The 16,283-nt window shown below is 41.1% G+C and overlaps 1 protein-coding gene and 1 long non-coding RNA gene across 2 annotated transcripts; one reads left to right on the top strand and one right to left on the bottom strand.

Annotated features, from left to right (window-relative positions):
- Nucleotides 1-6,387: 6,387 nt before the first annotated feature.
- On the bottom strand, nt 6,388-8,775 carry LOC116201546 (caffeoylshikimate esterase). Its single transcript, XM_031532808.1, has 3 exons — nt 8,293-8,775; nt 7,319-7,533; nt 6,388-7,040 (listed from the first exon to the last, which is right to left on the bottom strand). The coding sequence occupies exons 1-3, from the start codon at nt 8,609-8,611 to the stop codon at nt 6,603-6,605; spliced, it is 972 nt and encodes a 323-aa protein (XP_031388668.1). The 5' UTR covers nt 8,612-8,775; the 3' UTR covers nt 6,388-6,602.
- Nucleotides 8,776-11,306: 2,531 nt separating this feature from the next.
- On the top strand, nt 11,307-16,019 carry LOC116199000. Its single transcript, XR_004155452.1, has 4 exons — nt 11,307-13,739; nt 13,982-14,194; nt 14,823-15,162; nt 15,246-16,019. It is a non-coding gene; the product is annotated as an uncharacterized LOC116199000 (long non-coding RNA).
- The last annotated feature ends 264 nt before the right edge of the window (nt 16,020-16,283 follow it).

Below are 16,283 nucleotides of genomic sequence, written 5' to 3'. Positions count from 1 at the left end.
GTACGACCTCGAGGTGGGTAACCGTAGCAAAAGGAGAGTAAAACGAGAGATAAATAAAATAGTCAAGCTAAGCTCTCGCACTCTACACGAACCAGGGATCCCCAAGGGAAATGACCGAGTTATCTACTTCAACACGATCCCCGATCGGTTCTCCTACCGAACTCAACCGTTTAAGGCTGATTCTTCCTCAAGCACAACGGGCAACTAAGCACACAATCCAAGCAGTTCAAGACAGCCAACACCAACCAAAGGACGGAAGTGAAGGGGGGTACATCTCACTACAGATGTGAACCCGTGTACCCTTTTAGCTTGGGACAACGTGCTCCCCATGCTTTCTCTTTTCTCTCTATCCATAAACAACTCTAAACGGGTCATAGCCACCCTGTAATCGGCTATCACAGAGCCAAAGTCCCAGACATTCCTTTCTAGGAGTCTAGTCATAACACTCTGGAATGACTAGACCGAGGTCTGATCAAATTTGCACAGAACTCCCCCATGCGGGTCACAAACGCAGTCGCCCTACGCTACCCTGACGAGAAGGGTCTTAAGCTGACGGACGTATCGAACAGTCGATAGAGTCGCTAGGGCATCACTGAAGACGTCTTAATATACCCATGCATGGCCGACAAAAGCCCCTGAGGCCTTCGAAAGCGAGATCCAGTCGTATTTGTCAAAGCAAAATTCTTCACGGGCCACCTAGGGGACCCAAAACTGAAGCATCGTGCGTCACAATTACGTTATCTTCATAGCATTGATACACCCATACATCATTAGTAACTCACTATGACTTGCTAATGATGTCAGGATCACAGATACCAAGCGGCAAGAACTATGGCAGATTCTGATTCCCGGTCTCACGGGATACGTAGGCGCGCACTCTCAAAGCTCGAGTTCTTCATCACAAAATGAATCGTGATCCTAAGAGCCAATCCAATCCACAACATCATCACCCTACGGCAGCACTCAGAAGCAGCCGGGGCATACTCAACGAGCAGAACAATGGGTCATCCCCGTTGCGCGAGAGGGTCCCGCGTCATCCCTAGTGAAGGCCCATCCCAACGCCAAGCAAACCAAAATCATTTCCCTTCCACGACTAGCATAAATCCTCATCATCATTACTTTTCTGCAGGGCCAAGACTCTTCTTCACTCTTCTGCAGGGCCAAGTCCCTTCTTCACTCTTCTACAAGGCCTAGCCCCATCTTTACTTTTATGCAGGGCTGAGTCCCATCATCACTATTCTGTAGGGCCGAGTCCCATCATCACTTTTCTGCAGGGTCGAGTCCCATCTTTACTTTTATGCAGGGTCGAGTCCCCTCATCACTATTCTGCAGGGCCGAGTCCCCTCATCACTATTCTGCTGGGCATAGTCCCATCATCACTTTTCTACCAGGCTGAGTCCCATTTTTACTTTTATGCAGGGCCGAGTCCTATCATCACTTTTATGCAGGGCCGAGTCTCATCATCACTTTTCTGAAGGGCCGAGTCCCATCTTTACTTTCAAGTAGGACCGAGTCCCATTTCTAATATTTTGCAGGGCCGAGTCCCATCTTTACTCTTGTGCAGGGTCGAGTCCCATCATTACTTTTCGGCAGGGACCATGCACTTGCACAATTCTCTCCCACACATTCGAAACAAGAGAACAAGTGACTACTAGGAGGGAATCAAGACAGTCGTCGGGACTCAATGGGGTGCTTCTCATAGTTTTTGGCTGCATCCTCTATCCGAGCACGCAACCAAAGAGGGGCAAGCTGTCAGCACCCCATTTTGGTCCACCCTAGTAAAAGGAGGGAAAAATCGTCATTTGTCACTATCGAGGCCAAAAAATAATTTTCTATAAAATATCGATCCCTGAATTTTTCTGAGTGCAATGGCGGTCTCGAATCATTTTTTGATATCCAATTGAAAAGACGAGAATTTTAATTTTTATGCGCGTCAAATTCAAATTCTTAAAAAAAAAATTCGCGCTCAGACAGGTCAGATCAGCTTCAAACCGGTCAAATCTATAACAGACCGGTCTGACGACTATCAGAATTTCTGACGCGGGTCAAAAATTTCTAACCGTTTCATTTTCGCCCCTGCTTTTTCTTTCTTTCCACTTCGCCCCCTCTTCTTTTCTTCCTCTTCCTTTTCGCCCCCTCCGTTTTTTCCTTCTCTTCACTTCTCCCCCCTCTTCTTCTCCTCTTCTTTCACTAACGCCCCTCTGCCATCTCCGACACACCGCGGTTGCCGACCCACCGCGACCGCCTGCCACCACCGACACATTCGCCTGACACGCCACCGCTCGCTTCCCCGGCACGTTCCCTCGCCCGCTATCTCCCCTTCCCACTCCCTCTTTCTCTCTCTCTCGACACCCGACTCGGAGGTCTCGGCTTACGCTCGAAATCTCTCCCTCTTGTTCCGATTTTTCCCCGAGAACGGACTCGCGACACTCCCCAGAGCAAAACCCCTCTACTTCCCCCTCTCAATTCCCCCGATTTCCGACGATTGAACTCGGAAAATCCCTCGCCGGAAAACTCGAAAACCTCGCCAAAAAAAAATCGAAACTCCTCTCGATCCCAACCGATCCGAGCCTCGCGACACCTCTCTCGAGCACGACATAGCCTAGGCAGCGCTCGCCGTCGTCTCCCGCGCCCTCCTGTACCGTCGTCGCGGCACCTAGCGGCGGGAACCGCCGTTCTCGGCCGTCAGAACCCTCCTCTCCACCTATCTTCGTCTTCTCCGACGTCCTCCTTCTCACGGGCTCGGCCCATCTTTTTGGTTTTTGCAGGTCTAGCCTAGCAGATTCGGCCCAGCTCGCTCTACTCAATCCAGCCGAGAAGATCCGACTCGTTCCGCCTCGCCTTAGGTACAGCCCGGAACGCGCGACCCGTTTCGCCCGCAGATTCGGCCCAGCTCGCCAGTGTTCCCGGCCCAGCACACCCTTCCGCGGCCCAACTCCCTCGGGTTCTGCCCAACCCAGGAGCGCGGCCCAGACCTCCGCACACTCAGCCCAACTCGCAGGCCCAGCGCCCCCTTGCAGCCGGTCTGCACTCTTCAGACCGCCCGATCCAATCTGAACACCTGGTTTTCTGGTTTAAACCGAAATTAAGTATATTATCCCGACTTAGTGACATGCGTAGGTCTTAATTCATGAATAAATTTGATGATTGCGATGATAATTTATGATTATCGTGTCGAAAAATTGAAAATAAATGAAAATAAAGAAAAGAATGACAAAAAAAATAAAATAATTGTTATTTTAATTAAACCAAAAAAAGCACGAATTAGAATATTTTAATTACTCGACATTAAAACCGGTTGTTTGAAGCGAGAACAAATACACACAAATCAATCTCATGTTCACTTGGTTTTAAGGGAATTAAATCAGTTAAACACATCAAAATTGGTTTAATTAATTATTCGGACTTAAAAATTGACAAAATTAAATTTCGTCGTGACTAATTTTGCTTATTCATATGCACATGTGAATAATTGGATATGCTTTGATCGAAATCCTGCACGAATCGACTAATCACGTAAACACGACATTAAAAGACACAACTCTCTTGCGTTCACACGTTCATCGGATTTCATTTACTTTGTCTGCTTTCGCTGTTTTGTCGGTTTTCATGTTTATTTATTACGGGTCAAGCCCGAATTCCTAGGATACGATATACACGGGGTCCAACACCCTCTTTCGTCAATCACGGGGTCCAACGCCCCCACACACCTAGCGCGCGCAACCCGAGTGCGGAATCGGGTCCTGTTTCAACTTACTGCTTTGCTCCTAGTAGTGTTTATGTGGAAGACGACTCGGATCGAGTAAGTAAGTCGCGGCCGGACATGACCCGGGAGCTCGACCGATCCTACGGCTATCGAGAGAGTCACGTGATTCTTTCGCCATCCGTTGCTTCGGTTGGACCCGACCCCCGGCTCTCTGAGCCCGCGTTGCTTTAATTTCTGTTTCGGTCACTCAAACCACACGGTGAGCCACGAGTGGAATAATAACCGAACGCGAACCGACCAGGATTCAGTTATTGTAATTTGTATTTTATTTATTTGAGTGAACAATGTAAGGGTTTATGTTGTAGATTTATTCATGTAAGAATCCCGGTCGGAGAGTAGACGGTCGGAGTAGTTTTTCGAATTTACGATGTCAAAACGCGTAAGATCTTCGAAACTCAATTAAGCGGTAATTAAATTAAAACGACAAGCCTAGATAAGCTAGAATACCGATAGGGCGTGCAAGATATAGGCTCGCATGTAACAGAACCCCCGAATTCGGAACCTCTGGTTTCGCAAACCATATGCCTTAGCAATTAGATGTACCCCGTACCCCTAGACCCGGGTAACTTGTCGGCCCTCGACCTTCGGGTCGTAAAATGGCAAGTAACGACTCATTCTCACGTGCGTCCGTTGCGCGTCCCCGGGAATGTGGACACTCCCAAGCCGCGTTGCATAGGCGCGTGCACGCGTGCCCCGATGAGACGAAATTCGGGTGCTCACAATATCATCTTGACTGAGACTTGGGGAGCTCATTTTCGATCTATCTTATAGGCATTACACAAAGAATTTGCGATGAATGATCTCGGTCCCCTTCATTTCTCTTTGGGCATGGAAGCTAGGTCAGACTCTACTGGTCTTTATGCACAGTTCAAGTATTTTCATGACATTCTTGTCCGGACATCCATGCTTAATTGTAAGCCTATTAGTTCACTATTACTACTGGCTCTCGATTGTCTCTTCATGATGGTCAGCCGTTAGAGGATCCATCTCTCTATCGCAGTGTGGTTGGCAGTCTTCAATATCTATCTCTTACTAGACCAGACATTGCCTATGCCATTCACCAAGTCTGTCAAATCATGCATAAGCCTTCTATGATTCACTGGCTTGTAGTTAAGAGAATTCTATGGTATCTCAAAGGTACCATTACTCACGGACTTCATCTTCGACCGGGCCCCATTTCGACACTCCATGGCTTATCTGATGCTGACTGGGTTGGGCATCCTGATGATAGACGGTCTATCAATGGCTTTATTATCTTCTTTGGCTCTAATCCGATATCTTAGAGCTCCAAGAAACAGCGGACAGTCGGTCGTTCTAGCTCGGAATCTAAATACAAGAGTCTTACTAATGCTACTGTAGAGATAATTTGGCTCCAGTCCCTCCTTCAAGAGTTGGGTTTTCCGCAGTGTCGAGCTCCTACTCTTTGGTATGACAACATCTCCGCGATTTATCTCACTGCGAACCCAGTCTTTCACGCTCGAACTAAACACATTGAGATAGATTATCATTTCGTTCGGGAACGTTTTATGTGAGGACAGCTGCAAATTCAGTTCATTAGTTCTGATAATCAACTCGTTGATGGTCTCACTAAGGGATTACCTTCTGCGCGCTTCTCTGCTTTTCGATCCAAGCTTCACGTGGTGACCTCCCCTTATAAAAGAAATAACGATCTCAAATCCTAGATTTCCTTGTACAGGTGTTGTATTATAATCATGTAATTATTTCTTTCCATATACACACCACGTACAGATCTATATAATGCAATACAATACATCTCAAACATCAAGTTGATATTTCAGCCAAATTCACTACTCTTTGAGTACCAAAGTGGGCCCCTAAAATGAGAATGGGGACTATCCATTGCGGATGCTCTAATATACTCTCGATTTCCTCTTAATTTAGTGGTTCTTAATTTTTGATGTAATTTTTATTTTGAATAAAATGGGAAACATAAATGTTAAAAGAGGAGAATGTGGGAAAGATGTTAAATTCAAATTAATGACTCTAATTAAATTAAGCATATTTTATAAGGGCAATTTGGGAAGGTAAAAGTGAGACGGAAGTCAAGTCTCCCTCTTTAGGTAATAGTATAAACACTACAAAAATAAAAGACATACACCAACTGAATTCTTTACCAATAGAAGATAAATTGTTGGTATAAAGAGCCTATATCTGTAAATCATTCGTATACATATATATTTTGCTAATGAATTATATTGAGAAATATATATTGATATCTATTGGGATAGATTTTCAAAGTTATACCAACAGTCAAGTTGGAAAAGACTTTTACCAATGAGAAGTATATATTGATGTCTATTAGAATAGGTATTCAAGGCTTATACCTTCAGTCAATGAGAAAACTCGTGTTGGTAAATGTCTTTTCTAATCTACCCGAGAAAAGAATCCCGTGAAAACCTGCGATTCAATTCTATTTTAGAAGTGGAGGATGACAATAGGGAAAAGAGGCTATGAACTCGTAGATCAAGATCAGGAAGTCGCAATGGAGAAGCCCCTCAGTTCTCCGGTGGCTCCTAGCATTGAATGTCCCCTGGGGAAGGAGACCTATCAGAAATAGTGGGGAAAAAGACTAATGTGAATTTATCAGTTATATTTCATCGTATAATCCAAAATAAGTCACTTTGATATCCAAGAAATGAACCAGGAACCACACCAGATTATCCAGATCCGACCAAAACCACCGATAATATTAGCCACAATCAACAATTTATAAATCGGAGTTTTCCTCTGGACATTGGGACCCTTTTTTTTTCTTTTTTTCTTTTTGTGAATTACGGGGCCTTGGACATTAAAAGTCACGTATAACAATAAGGTTCTATTTAGGCCCATATCTCTTAACCCTCTCATCAATCCACTCCCTCATATCCCCCAAAACGATGTTAGCATTCTCATCGGGCTCTCCTTGAATCAAGGAATGGTACATCCCCTCGTAGAGCTTCAGGGTCTTATCCTCGCTCGACGCCTTCTCATACAATAGCTGGGATGAAGTGGGGCAGGTCACACCATCGGCAGTCCCGTGCACCGTGAGGAATGGTGCCGTGACCTTTGAGAAGTTGTCCTGGATGTACTGGCAGACTCGAGCGAGCTCTCTCATGGTCCCGACTCTTGGCTTCCCTGTGTACCTCCTAGGGTTCGAGGCGATGATCTTCAGCTTCTCGGGATCCTTAATGGCTTTTCCCACCATCTTGTTATCGGGCATGCTCGCCCATGTGTCGGCGAAACCAAACAGAAGTCCATACATGAACAGCCATACCTGATATTTTATAGTATCCACAGTTTAGAATCCATCTAAAGTCGATGTTCATGTGCTCGACATGGTACATAAGCCTCGGACATTTCATCCAATATATAATTGCTGATTAGTTAGGATAATTCATATCTATTAAACATCCAACGGGCCTACAAGGGATTGAACCCGTATGCATCCTAAAAGCTCAAGCTGATAGAACGTGAAGTTCAACCCTCTTATAAACCCAAGATTATCTTTGTATATTTTCAATGCGGGATCTAAGGATCTTTGACAATGTCTACCTTGCTGGGTTTCATGTTCTCGGGCATGACAAAGAGTGGCGCCGAGAAGATCAGGCCGGTCCACGTGGTCGGTTCCGATTGGAAGTACATGAGCATTGTGGTGGCGCCACCCATGGACTCGCCAAACAGGAAGGCTGGGAGGTCCTTGTACGGCTCGCTCTTCCGGACATGCGTGAAGAAGTGTAAAGATGTGGCAGCTATTTTCTCCATGTCACCTGCATATCGATCTCAACAATCAGTACATTCTTGGAGTCAGCTGCTCAAATCTCCACCAGGGTGGAAATTCCATTCTTTCTGGCGTATGAAGAATCTCTCTAAGCCTTCTGGGAAGCATGCTGCCTATGTCAGATCACAAGTGCTAAAATGGAACGATTCACATCAACACCATTCATTCGTGACAGTGACACGAAAAATATATCCAACCGGGCTTTGGTGCTTTGTTTGCGCCACGTCTAGGGCAAGAATCCAAGTCATCAAAGGACAGGAGAAGGCACGGCAAGTGCCGTGTCCCTTCATGTCAACGAGAAGCAAGTTTTGTACTAAACATTTGCTCTCTGGCCAAAAAATAAAATAAAATGAAATAAACATTTGCTCTCAATATGGAAGCTTTAACGGTTTCCGGATTTGCTCTTTTCTCTTTCCAATTTTGGATCACCATATAATGCAGGCAGAAACAGAGCATGGGCAGTGTCGAATAAAACAGAGGGAAGCAAGACTCGTACATACATAATACGCTACAACTGCTCCCGATGGATAATGTAACACTGAGTAATAAATAAATAAATCACGCCGTATTTATTAAGGTTAAGATACGGCTTGTATGTGTCTGTGAAATAGGTTAAACTTATGCCTAAACGGGCATATAGCCCAAAATTGAACCGAACCAATTCACTATACGGATTACCGAGAGAGAGAGTGAGTTATCAAAGATATCACGTAATCTTCAATTACCATTATCATGAGGTTTTACTCACCCAAGTAGCAGCGGATGCCGTCGGAGCGGCCGTGGCCGAGGAGGTCAGCGGCGAAGACGGCGTAGCCCCAGGTGGCGAAGTTGATGCATATCTTCTGGAAGAGCCAGCCGGTGTCGGATCCGTAGCCGTGGGTCATGTAGACGGAGGCCTTGACCGTCTGGTCCAGCGGCAGGAAGCTCTGGGTGAAGATCTTGCCGTTGGGGGTGTCGAAGTAGGACTTGGTGTTGACTACTCCCTCCGAGGCGTAGTACTCATCCTCCGGCATGTCCCCCCAGAAGTTCGCCGGCGTCTCTGCCTTGACTTCCCCCTCCGTCGCCATGGCTTGAGCCGATTCACTCAGACAAGGTGGGGGAGAGAGAGAGAGAGAGAGAGAGAGAGAGAGCTTGAGAGGGAGGAGGTTTCAATGGTGAGGTTGGTGCAGGTGTTGGTGGTGTCGGGTATATACAAATTTTGGGGTTTGAGGTTGGAGATAGACTGTTGGAGGTGGCTTCCACCCACCCCGGATTGGGCTTTCTTTTATTTATTTATTTTTACGATAAGAGCACAAGTGTGCTCGGTTTATTGATTGAGACTAATCTTGTCAAGCATCGGCTTAATCATAACTACGACAAATGCTTTCAATAGGTTTCGAGTTCTTATATTGGAAATCAAATTTGTCCGCTACGATTCAATTTACAGTTGAGCAACATTCTCGTAATTTTTAATACCACATGTTTTACACCATTTATATATTTCATATAACAACCATCATCATCATTTTTTCTCCATTCACTACATGAGTGATAAGTCGAAAGTGCGCACTATTTGCTACTTTCATTAGGCGTTGAACGGACACTCTTATGTGAACTTAATCAGAAGTGATAACAAGCCAATGCTTGCTAGATTGGTAAAGAAATCACTAACACTTTGATCCTCCAATTTTTGAATTGCCAGCATTTAACTATATGAATTTTCAAAATGGAGACTTTGATCCCTAAATTTCAAAAATCATAATAAAATGGTCCTTTTAACCGTTTTTTTTTCCAACAGTTTGGTCTCTAAAAGAATCATTTTGTTATGATTTTTAAAAATTTAGGGACCAAATTCTCGACTTTGAAAATTCATGTAACAATTGAAAAATTGGAGGATTTGGTGGACCCGATTGGTAAATTATAAGGTAGCAAATGGTTATATTTATTCTGAATTCTCAAACGGTAGAATGTAATTGCTTTGATACTTGCACATTACGCATTGACTGGTGCAGAACGACATGATGGGATAACTTGTCCACATAGTTTGGCTTTGGGGGTGGTTGAGGGGGTTGGTGGACTGACATTTCCCTTTCGAAGCGGGGCCCGCCACTATATGGGTCGTTTTGGCCTTCTCTGCATTATTTTATCAGGTTGGACGGCTTCGTATAATTTTAAGACACTAATCAAACTGTAGGCAATTCAACTATATTTAATTATTATTATTTTATCTTTTTATTTCATTTAAAAATAATTCTTTACTCATATTTTTCTCTAATCATTTTTATAATTAATTTTAATAATTAATTTCCTATATACTTTCATATTTATATATATATATATATTCACGCACATCAATATATTTGTCAACATTTATAATTATTACACGAAATCAAATTTAATTTAATCATAATTCAAATAGAAAACCAAATGCAAGCTAATATTTCCCGGCAAGAAATAGGTGGTGATCATGATTAGGATTAATTTGATATTTACGTTGCATAGAATAGAAAATGCGGTGGTCGTGGAAAATGTTTTCATTTTCCTATTGAGAGTAATTAGCTAACGATGCTCCTTAAAAGTTTGTTTAGAAGATGCAAATCCTATCTCCCCGTTTCTTGTCCTATATCTCTTTTCCCCTAGATCAGAAGATAACATATGTTCTTAAAAAATCAATGGCACATATTTCGCTTGACTCCATATGGACACGCATGAGATTCGCCGTTCTCTCCTTTTTTTTTTCTTCTTTTCTCCGCGAAATAACAAATTAAGATCTAAAAAATATTAAAGATAACTCAACACTAATATAAAGTTCATAAAAAAGTAAAAGCAAATTGTGGATGCATAGAAAGGTTAAAAACTTATAAATGACATATTTTATTAAGAATTTCAAGGTTTTAGGATTATAGGATTAGGGTTTGGTTTTAGAATTGAGTTAAGTTGAGTTTTGATTTTAATTGGTTTGTAATGATTGTAACGTTGAATTATGAGAAAAAATATGAAAAAATAATGATTGTATTGTTGATTTGTGGAAAAAGTAATGAATAGTTGAGAGAATTTATTATTAAAGATTGAATTGAATGGTTAAAAAAATAAAAAAGTAATAATTGTATTGTTAACTTTTGTTGTGTAGTGAGTAGAGTTAAAGTTAGAGTTAAAATCTTAAAATTAGATTGCGAAATCAAACGGGCTATAGGGTTTAGCAATTTAGGGTTTGGTGTGTTATGGTATTTTTTTATGTGTTTGGATTTAGAAATTTTTTTAACTCAACTCCACTTATCTTCAATTCAATAACACAATTATTACTTTTTAATTTTTTTTAGTCATTTAATTCAATTTTTAATACTAAATTCCCTCAACTATTCATTACTTTTTATACAATTTAGCAACACAATCATTACTTTATTTCAACTATTCATTACTTTTTTCATACTTTTTTCACACTTTTTTTCTCATAATTCAACAATACAATTATTACAAATCAATTAAACTAAAAATTTAACTCAACTCTAATACCAAACACATTCTTTAGGATTTTAGGGATTTTAGGCTTGTAGAGTTTTTAGGGCTTTAGGTTTTCTATGTATTAATACACAATTGTTTTTTTAACTCTTAATACGTAAGAGTTGTGTTATTTTGTTAATTTTTTATTTTAATTTTTTATTTTATGCATCTGAAATTTGTTTTGTTGTGGGGGAAAAGGGAAAAGAAAATAGAAAAGAATGATGAATCCCATGCTTGCATCCGTATAAATTGAATGAAAATATATGCCATTGATATCTTAAGAAACACATATGTCTTCTTCGGGTCAAGAGGACAGGACTCAAAGTTTGATAACGCCGTCTGAAATTTTCGAGCTTCCCGCCCCTGCGTTTTAAAATGACCGCCTAAGGAATGGCAAAGAAAAAGGGGGGTTACATTTAACATCTTATCATCATCAATTGCAGCTTCTAACCCAACCAGACTCAACTAAAGTTGGAGAGAGAATTTAGAGAGAAAAAGTGAAACCCCTCCCCCACAAAAAAAATCGAGGGCTGCTTCAAGTCCGGCCGGAGCCGAAGCCGAAGCCGAAGTTGTAGCGGAAGCCGAGGAAGACAAACGGGACAGACAATCAAGGTTTTGATTGGCGGGAGACAATTTGGTGTTCTGCTATGGCCTTCCGCTCCTTGTTCTGCTATGCAAAGGGTTTGGATCAGGGAGTTAAATCTTAATTTTCTGTGTGCTTTTCACTCTGCGGAGCTTGTTGATCCCATTTGGGTCTTGTTTTACTGAACGTTTTGATATTGTTAGTTGTCTCAATAATTCGCGGATTTTGCTCCCATTTGTGGCTTATTTTTAGGTTCACATCTGCTTTAGAGATTTCATGGGCACTGTGAATTGCCTGGTTGGCTCTCTGTTTGGTGTGCTGGAAATTTCACTGAGCAGAACTTGACATTCCAACTAAGGAATACCTTGCTTATGCACACGTGAGTGCTAGTATATATGTGTGTATTAAAAAAAGAGAAAAAAAAGTGACGTGAGAGGGAGAAGGAGAGCGGAGGGGTTGACGAGGTCGCAAGTGACCTCAATTGGCAAGAGTCGCCCTAACCCTCCTAACTCGAAATTGACCTTTCTTATTTTTCTTTTTATTGGGGGTAGGAGGCGATAAATCTAAGAAAGAGAATGCAAGTATATATATATAGCACAAGTAATATAGAATGAGTATGAGTCTCGTTCTTGTTAAAGGTGTTTCGCATCAAACTCGGAAGACTGGAAAGACTCGAAGACTCGAAAGTGAGAACGAAGATCGACCGAAGATAAGGAATCTGCGAAGTGTACTGAGGTAGATATTGGAGTGTGCTTAGGCACACTTTAACTGAAGCGCCAGAATTTTGGTACCGAGGCACCATTTTTTCGTGTTGAGACACGGCTAGTCGAGTGCAAGATATACTCGTGATGATGTTTCCATTTTGGTCTAATTTCGTTGCAACTCATAGATAACTTTTTAGACGGTCTTGTACATATATTTAGTGATAAATATTTTGAGATATATATTATGGATATGAGTCTTGTAATCTATATATAGAGATATTCTTGAAGGACTATGTAAGACGGTGAAGATCATGAGAAAGAACTTAGTATGAGACTCATCTTAGTGAGAGTAGGTCGGGTTTGGACTGGGGAAAATATGAGTGTGATCTCGTTGTAATTTCTTTTGTATGATCTAGTGGATACTCTTAGTCCTGTCAAATTATACATGTGTCGTTTCTATATTCGTTTTACTTGTTTCTCGAGTTGGTCGAATCGTACTTAGGTCTCAACAATTCCCATGATGATTGATCAACGCTACCACTAATTATCAAGATCAAAACAGTCGGTTTCTATTCAAACTATCACTTTTTAGGTGATTTAATTAAACTAATATTAAGTTGAAAACTTATTAATTACTAAAATTCAATAATGATAAATCCCTTAGAGCGTACAACTTCCCCTAAAGTTCATTTTTACTACGATTACTTCACTTGCTATCGACTAACTGATTCTATTGTTGCTTATTAACTCTATGAAAATAGAGTTATTCGGTGCCTTTCACGAGTTTATTTGGAGTTAGTTTCTAGAGTTTAGACTAGTTTTAGTTGGCTTATAGTTTAATTTACAGTCATTTATATTTTGGTAGGATTTTGTGCTCTGTTTGTTTTCAGGATTTGATTTTAAGATTTTAACTCTAACTTTAATTCTACTCATTACACAACAAAAATCAACTCTTCAAAGTAAAAAAGATGGGTCACATACATAAATCCACATACAACTCCATTATACTCAATTCAATTTTTAATATTAAATTCTATTAACTATTCATTACTTTTTCACAATTTTTCTCATAATTCAACACCACAATCATTACAACCTAATTAAAATCAAAATCAACCAATTAAAATCAAAATTCAACTCTCAAACCAAACACAACCTTAGAGTCTTTAATGGTTTTTGGTGTTTTTATGTATTTTGCAGTTAGTTCATTAATCGAGTTTTTACAACCTCTAAGTTTTGTGTGTTTTGAACAGGTTAAACTGGAGATAATTGATGCAAATTGTATATGCTTTGAAAGCTTATCGATTTAGGAGCGCAGCAGTTCTAACGGTTCGTCAATTGGAGTTCGGACGAGGAAGATATGATCAAATCAAGTTTGGCGTGTTTCTAGAAAACGGAGAATTGCTGCTATAGTCACGAAACAGACAGGTAGTCCAGATCAGTCCAAGTTGACCCTATCTTGTTTATTTTGGGATTTTTCTTGAGATTTAAGGATTCTAAGAGTAAGTTATTATTGGAGAGATATTTATCTTTTTATAAATAGATGGTTATAATATTTTGGGAGATAGAAAATTCTATTGGAATAGTTTAAATTAGGAAACTATTATATTGACTCGTTTGGTTTGTTAATGAGATTTTAAAATTAGATTTTAATTTTGAAAAAGTCACAGTCAATTGATCGTTTGAAGTCACTGGTGGACCCCACACCCCCTTCCCTGGTTGACTGTTTGACTGCTAGAAAAATCTACCTGCACCCCCCTGCATCTCCTCTTCTGTTAGTTCGAGCACAGCCAAGGCAGGCGTCCCAATCCAAGCCCCTACCACTTCTTTCTCTTTTTAAGAGGTGAAGATTGCGCTTTCCCTCTTCCATACCCAAGTTGAAGGTAATTTCTCCGAATCATTTGACGTTACTCCTTCGAATTGTGTCTGCTTGTCGGTGAAAGGGTTAGTGTTGCATGTCAGTTTTGTGCATACAAGAGCTGCCCCTATGTTAGTCGATTTGTTGAAGGATGATTTTTGTGTAGCATCCTCTTCCTTTTACTTGTGAAATTGTTGGTACCTATGTCTGTTGGTTGCTGTTTTTCGATTGCAACAACGTTACACTGCACTTCGGTTGCTGCCTCTCTTTTATAGTAAGTTGTTACTGTGATTGTTGAAAAATCCGTTTACTGTCCTTCCGAAAGACCCTATATATATAAAAACGTTTTTTGTGTGGTTGGCTAATCATACATGCTAGAGAAGAAATGAAAGATGATTTATGCTATGGTAATGTTTGGCATCTTATCCTGCAACATGTTTGATGGAATGTCTATGAGAACATAGTATGATTCATTGACTTAGTTGTGTGCGCGAAAGGAACATGAAATCGGATATTACATTCGCAAAAAAAGGTAATGGGCTACTATTGTGTGTATTTAGGCCTCAAGTTTGAATGTATGACTATATATGTGCCTTGCTTGTATGACTGTGTATGTGCCTAGTTAACCTTGATTGTTGTATGTGCTATATAAGTTGTTGGTATTGCTCTGCAACTGAGATGGCTCCCAAGGGTGAAGGCATAGTTGAGTGGACTGACGAGCTAGAGAATGCTTTCATTGACATTATGGTTGATAAGATCCAAAGGACGCATACAACATCTTGGAAATGGAAGGATTGGGAACAGATGAATACGGAACTTGAAGAGAAATTTCCTAGTGTGATTCTTGGCGCCGAAAAGTTGTAAATAAAAGCACAAAGGCTGAAGACATAGTACAGTCAGTTCACAAAGCTCATTCAGCACACTGGAGTAGGTTGGGATGGGCCGACCAACACCGTGAAAGCGAGTCCTGATATTTGGGACAAGTTTATCAAGGTACACTAATGATTACTCTTTACAATTTTGCTCATTTCACGCAAAGTCGTTCTTACTAAGTATTGCTCGTGTCTAACATGCAGAGGCACAGCAACTTTAGGACTTTCCGGTGGAAATGGTGCAAGCATTATGAGGCCTTAAAACTAATGTACAAATCTGCTACAGCAATAGGGGGCCTATGAATTTCTTCCACCGACCCACCTCAGAGCCCTCGATCCTATGCATGCATGGAAGAGCAATTTCTAGCAGCATGGAACAGCCATGGGAAAGAGCCTATTGATCTTGAAGAGGGCTTTGGCGATAGTGATGACCCACTTCGTGAGGTTGATGAACCAATCGTTACAGGGTCTAGGTGGCGAGTGAGAAAGAGAGGTTCGAACACCAACACGCAGTTGAAGGAGTTGATCGACTTGTACAGGGAAAGTATGACCAAGAAGGAGAAAGTGAAATATTCTACCCCTCCGGAGTTAAAGAAGAGCAAGTCCGTAACGAACCCCGAGAAACTAGTGAAGCATAGCATTGAGGAAGCCATGGATGTGCTCAATAAAATGCAGGGAACAATTTCCATACCCGAGTATCTCGCCGATACCGCGTGTATTACGAAGGATGACTGTTGGCGTCGTGCGTTCGTTTGCATGTTCGATGAAGCTAGGCGCGAATAGCTGCGCAACCTTGTTCGTCCTTGAACGGCCAAATGTTCCTCCTCATATGTGTTTATTATCTACTTTTTCGTTTTTCTGTTATGACATTAACCAAACCTTTATTTTGTATTTGTTCTGTTTGAACCTGCTTGTCTTTTATTGACATTAATTTGCTTTGTGTAACTATCTGTGATGTGTCCTTCTATGGTTTTGATTGATAATGCATTTGATTTGTGTTTGAAACATTCTTCCCTTCATCATTTTGTGTCTATTTTTGATAATCTATCATGTTAATGTTTGTCGATATAGTTCGTCAACCTCAACGGAAGACACGATGCCAAGGCACGGGAACTCACCACTAAATGATAATGAATCAAGCGACGAAGACGACTACAACATAGAAGATTTTCCCATCCTTCTGGCAATCTAGATTGTAGCATCTAAACAACATGTCCCCTGTAGACGTCCATGTAGATCTTC

This window comes from Punica granatum, chromosome 3 (genome assembly GCF_007655135.1).
Source record: "Punica granatum isolate Tunisia-2019 chromosome 3, ASM765513v2, whole genome shotgun sequence".
In the NCBI taxonomy this organism is placed as follows: domain Eukaryota; kingdom Viridiplantae; phylum Streptophyta; class Magnoliopsida; order Myrtales; family Lythraceae; genus Punica; species Punica granatum.
The sequence above is the reverse complement of the archived record's forward strand: the minus strand, read 5'-3'. Positions and strand labels throughout refer to the sequence as shown.

Coding starts and splice junctions, on each gene's coding strand:
- LOC116201546 (XM_031532808.1), bottom strand. CDS start 8,611: ATGGCGACGGAGGGGGAAGTCAAGGCAGAGACGCCGGCGAACTTCTGG. Junction 7,534..8,292: donor CGGCATCCGCTGCTACTTGG/GTGAGTAAAACC, acceptor ATCGATATGCAG/GTGACATGGAGAAAATAGCT. Junction 7,041..7,318: donor AGAACATGAAACCCAGCAAG/GTAGACATTGTC, acceptor ATAAAATATCAG/GTATGGCTGTTCATGTATGG.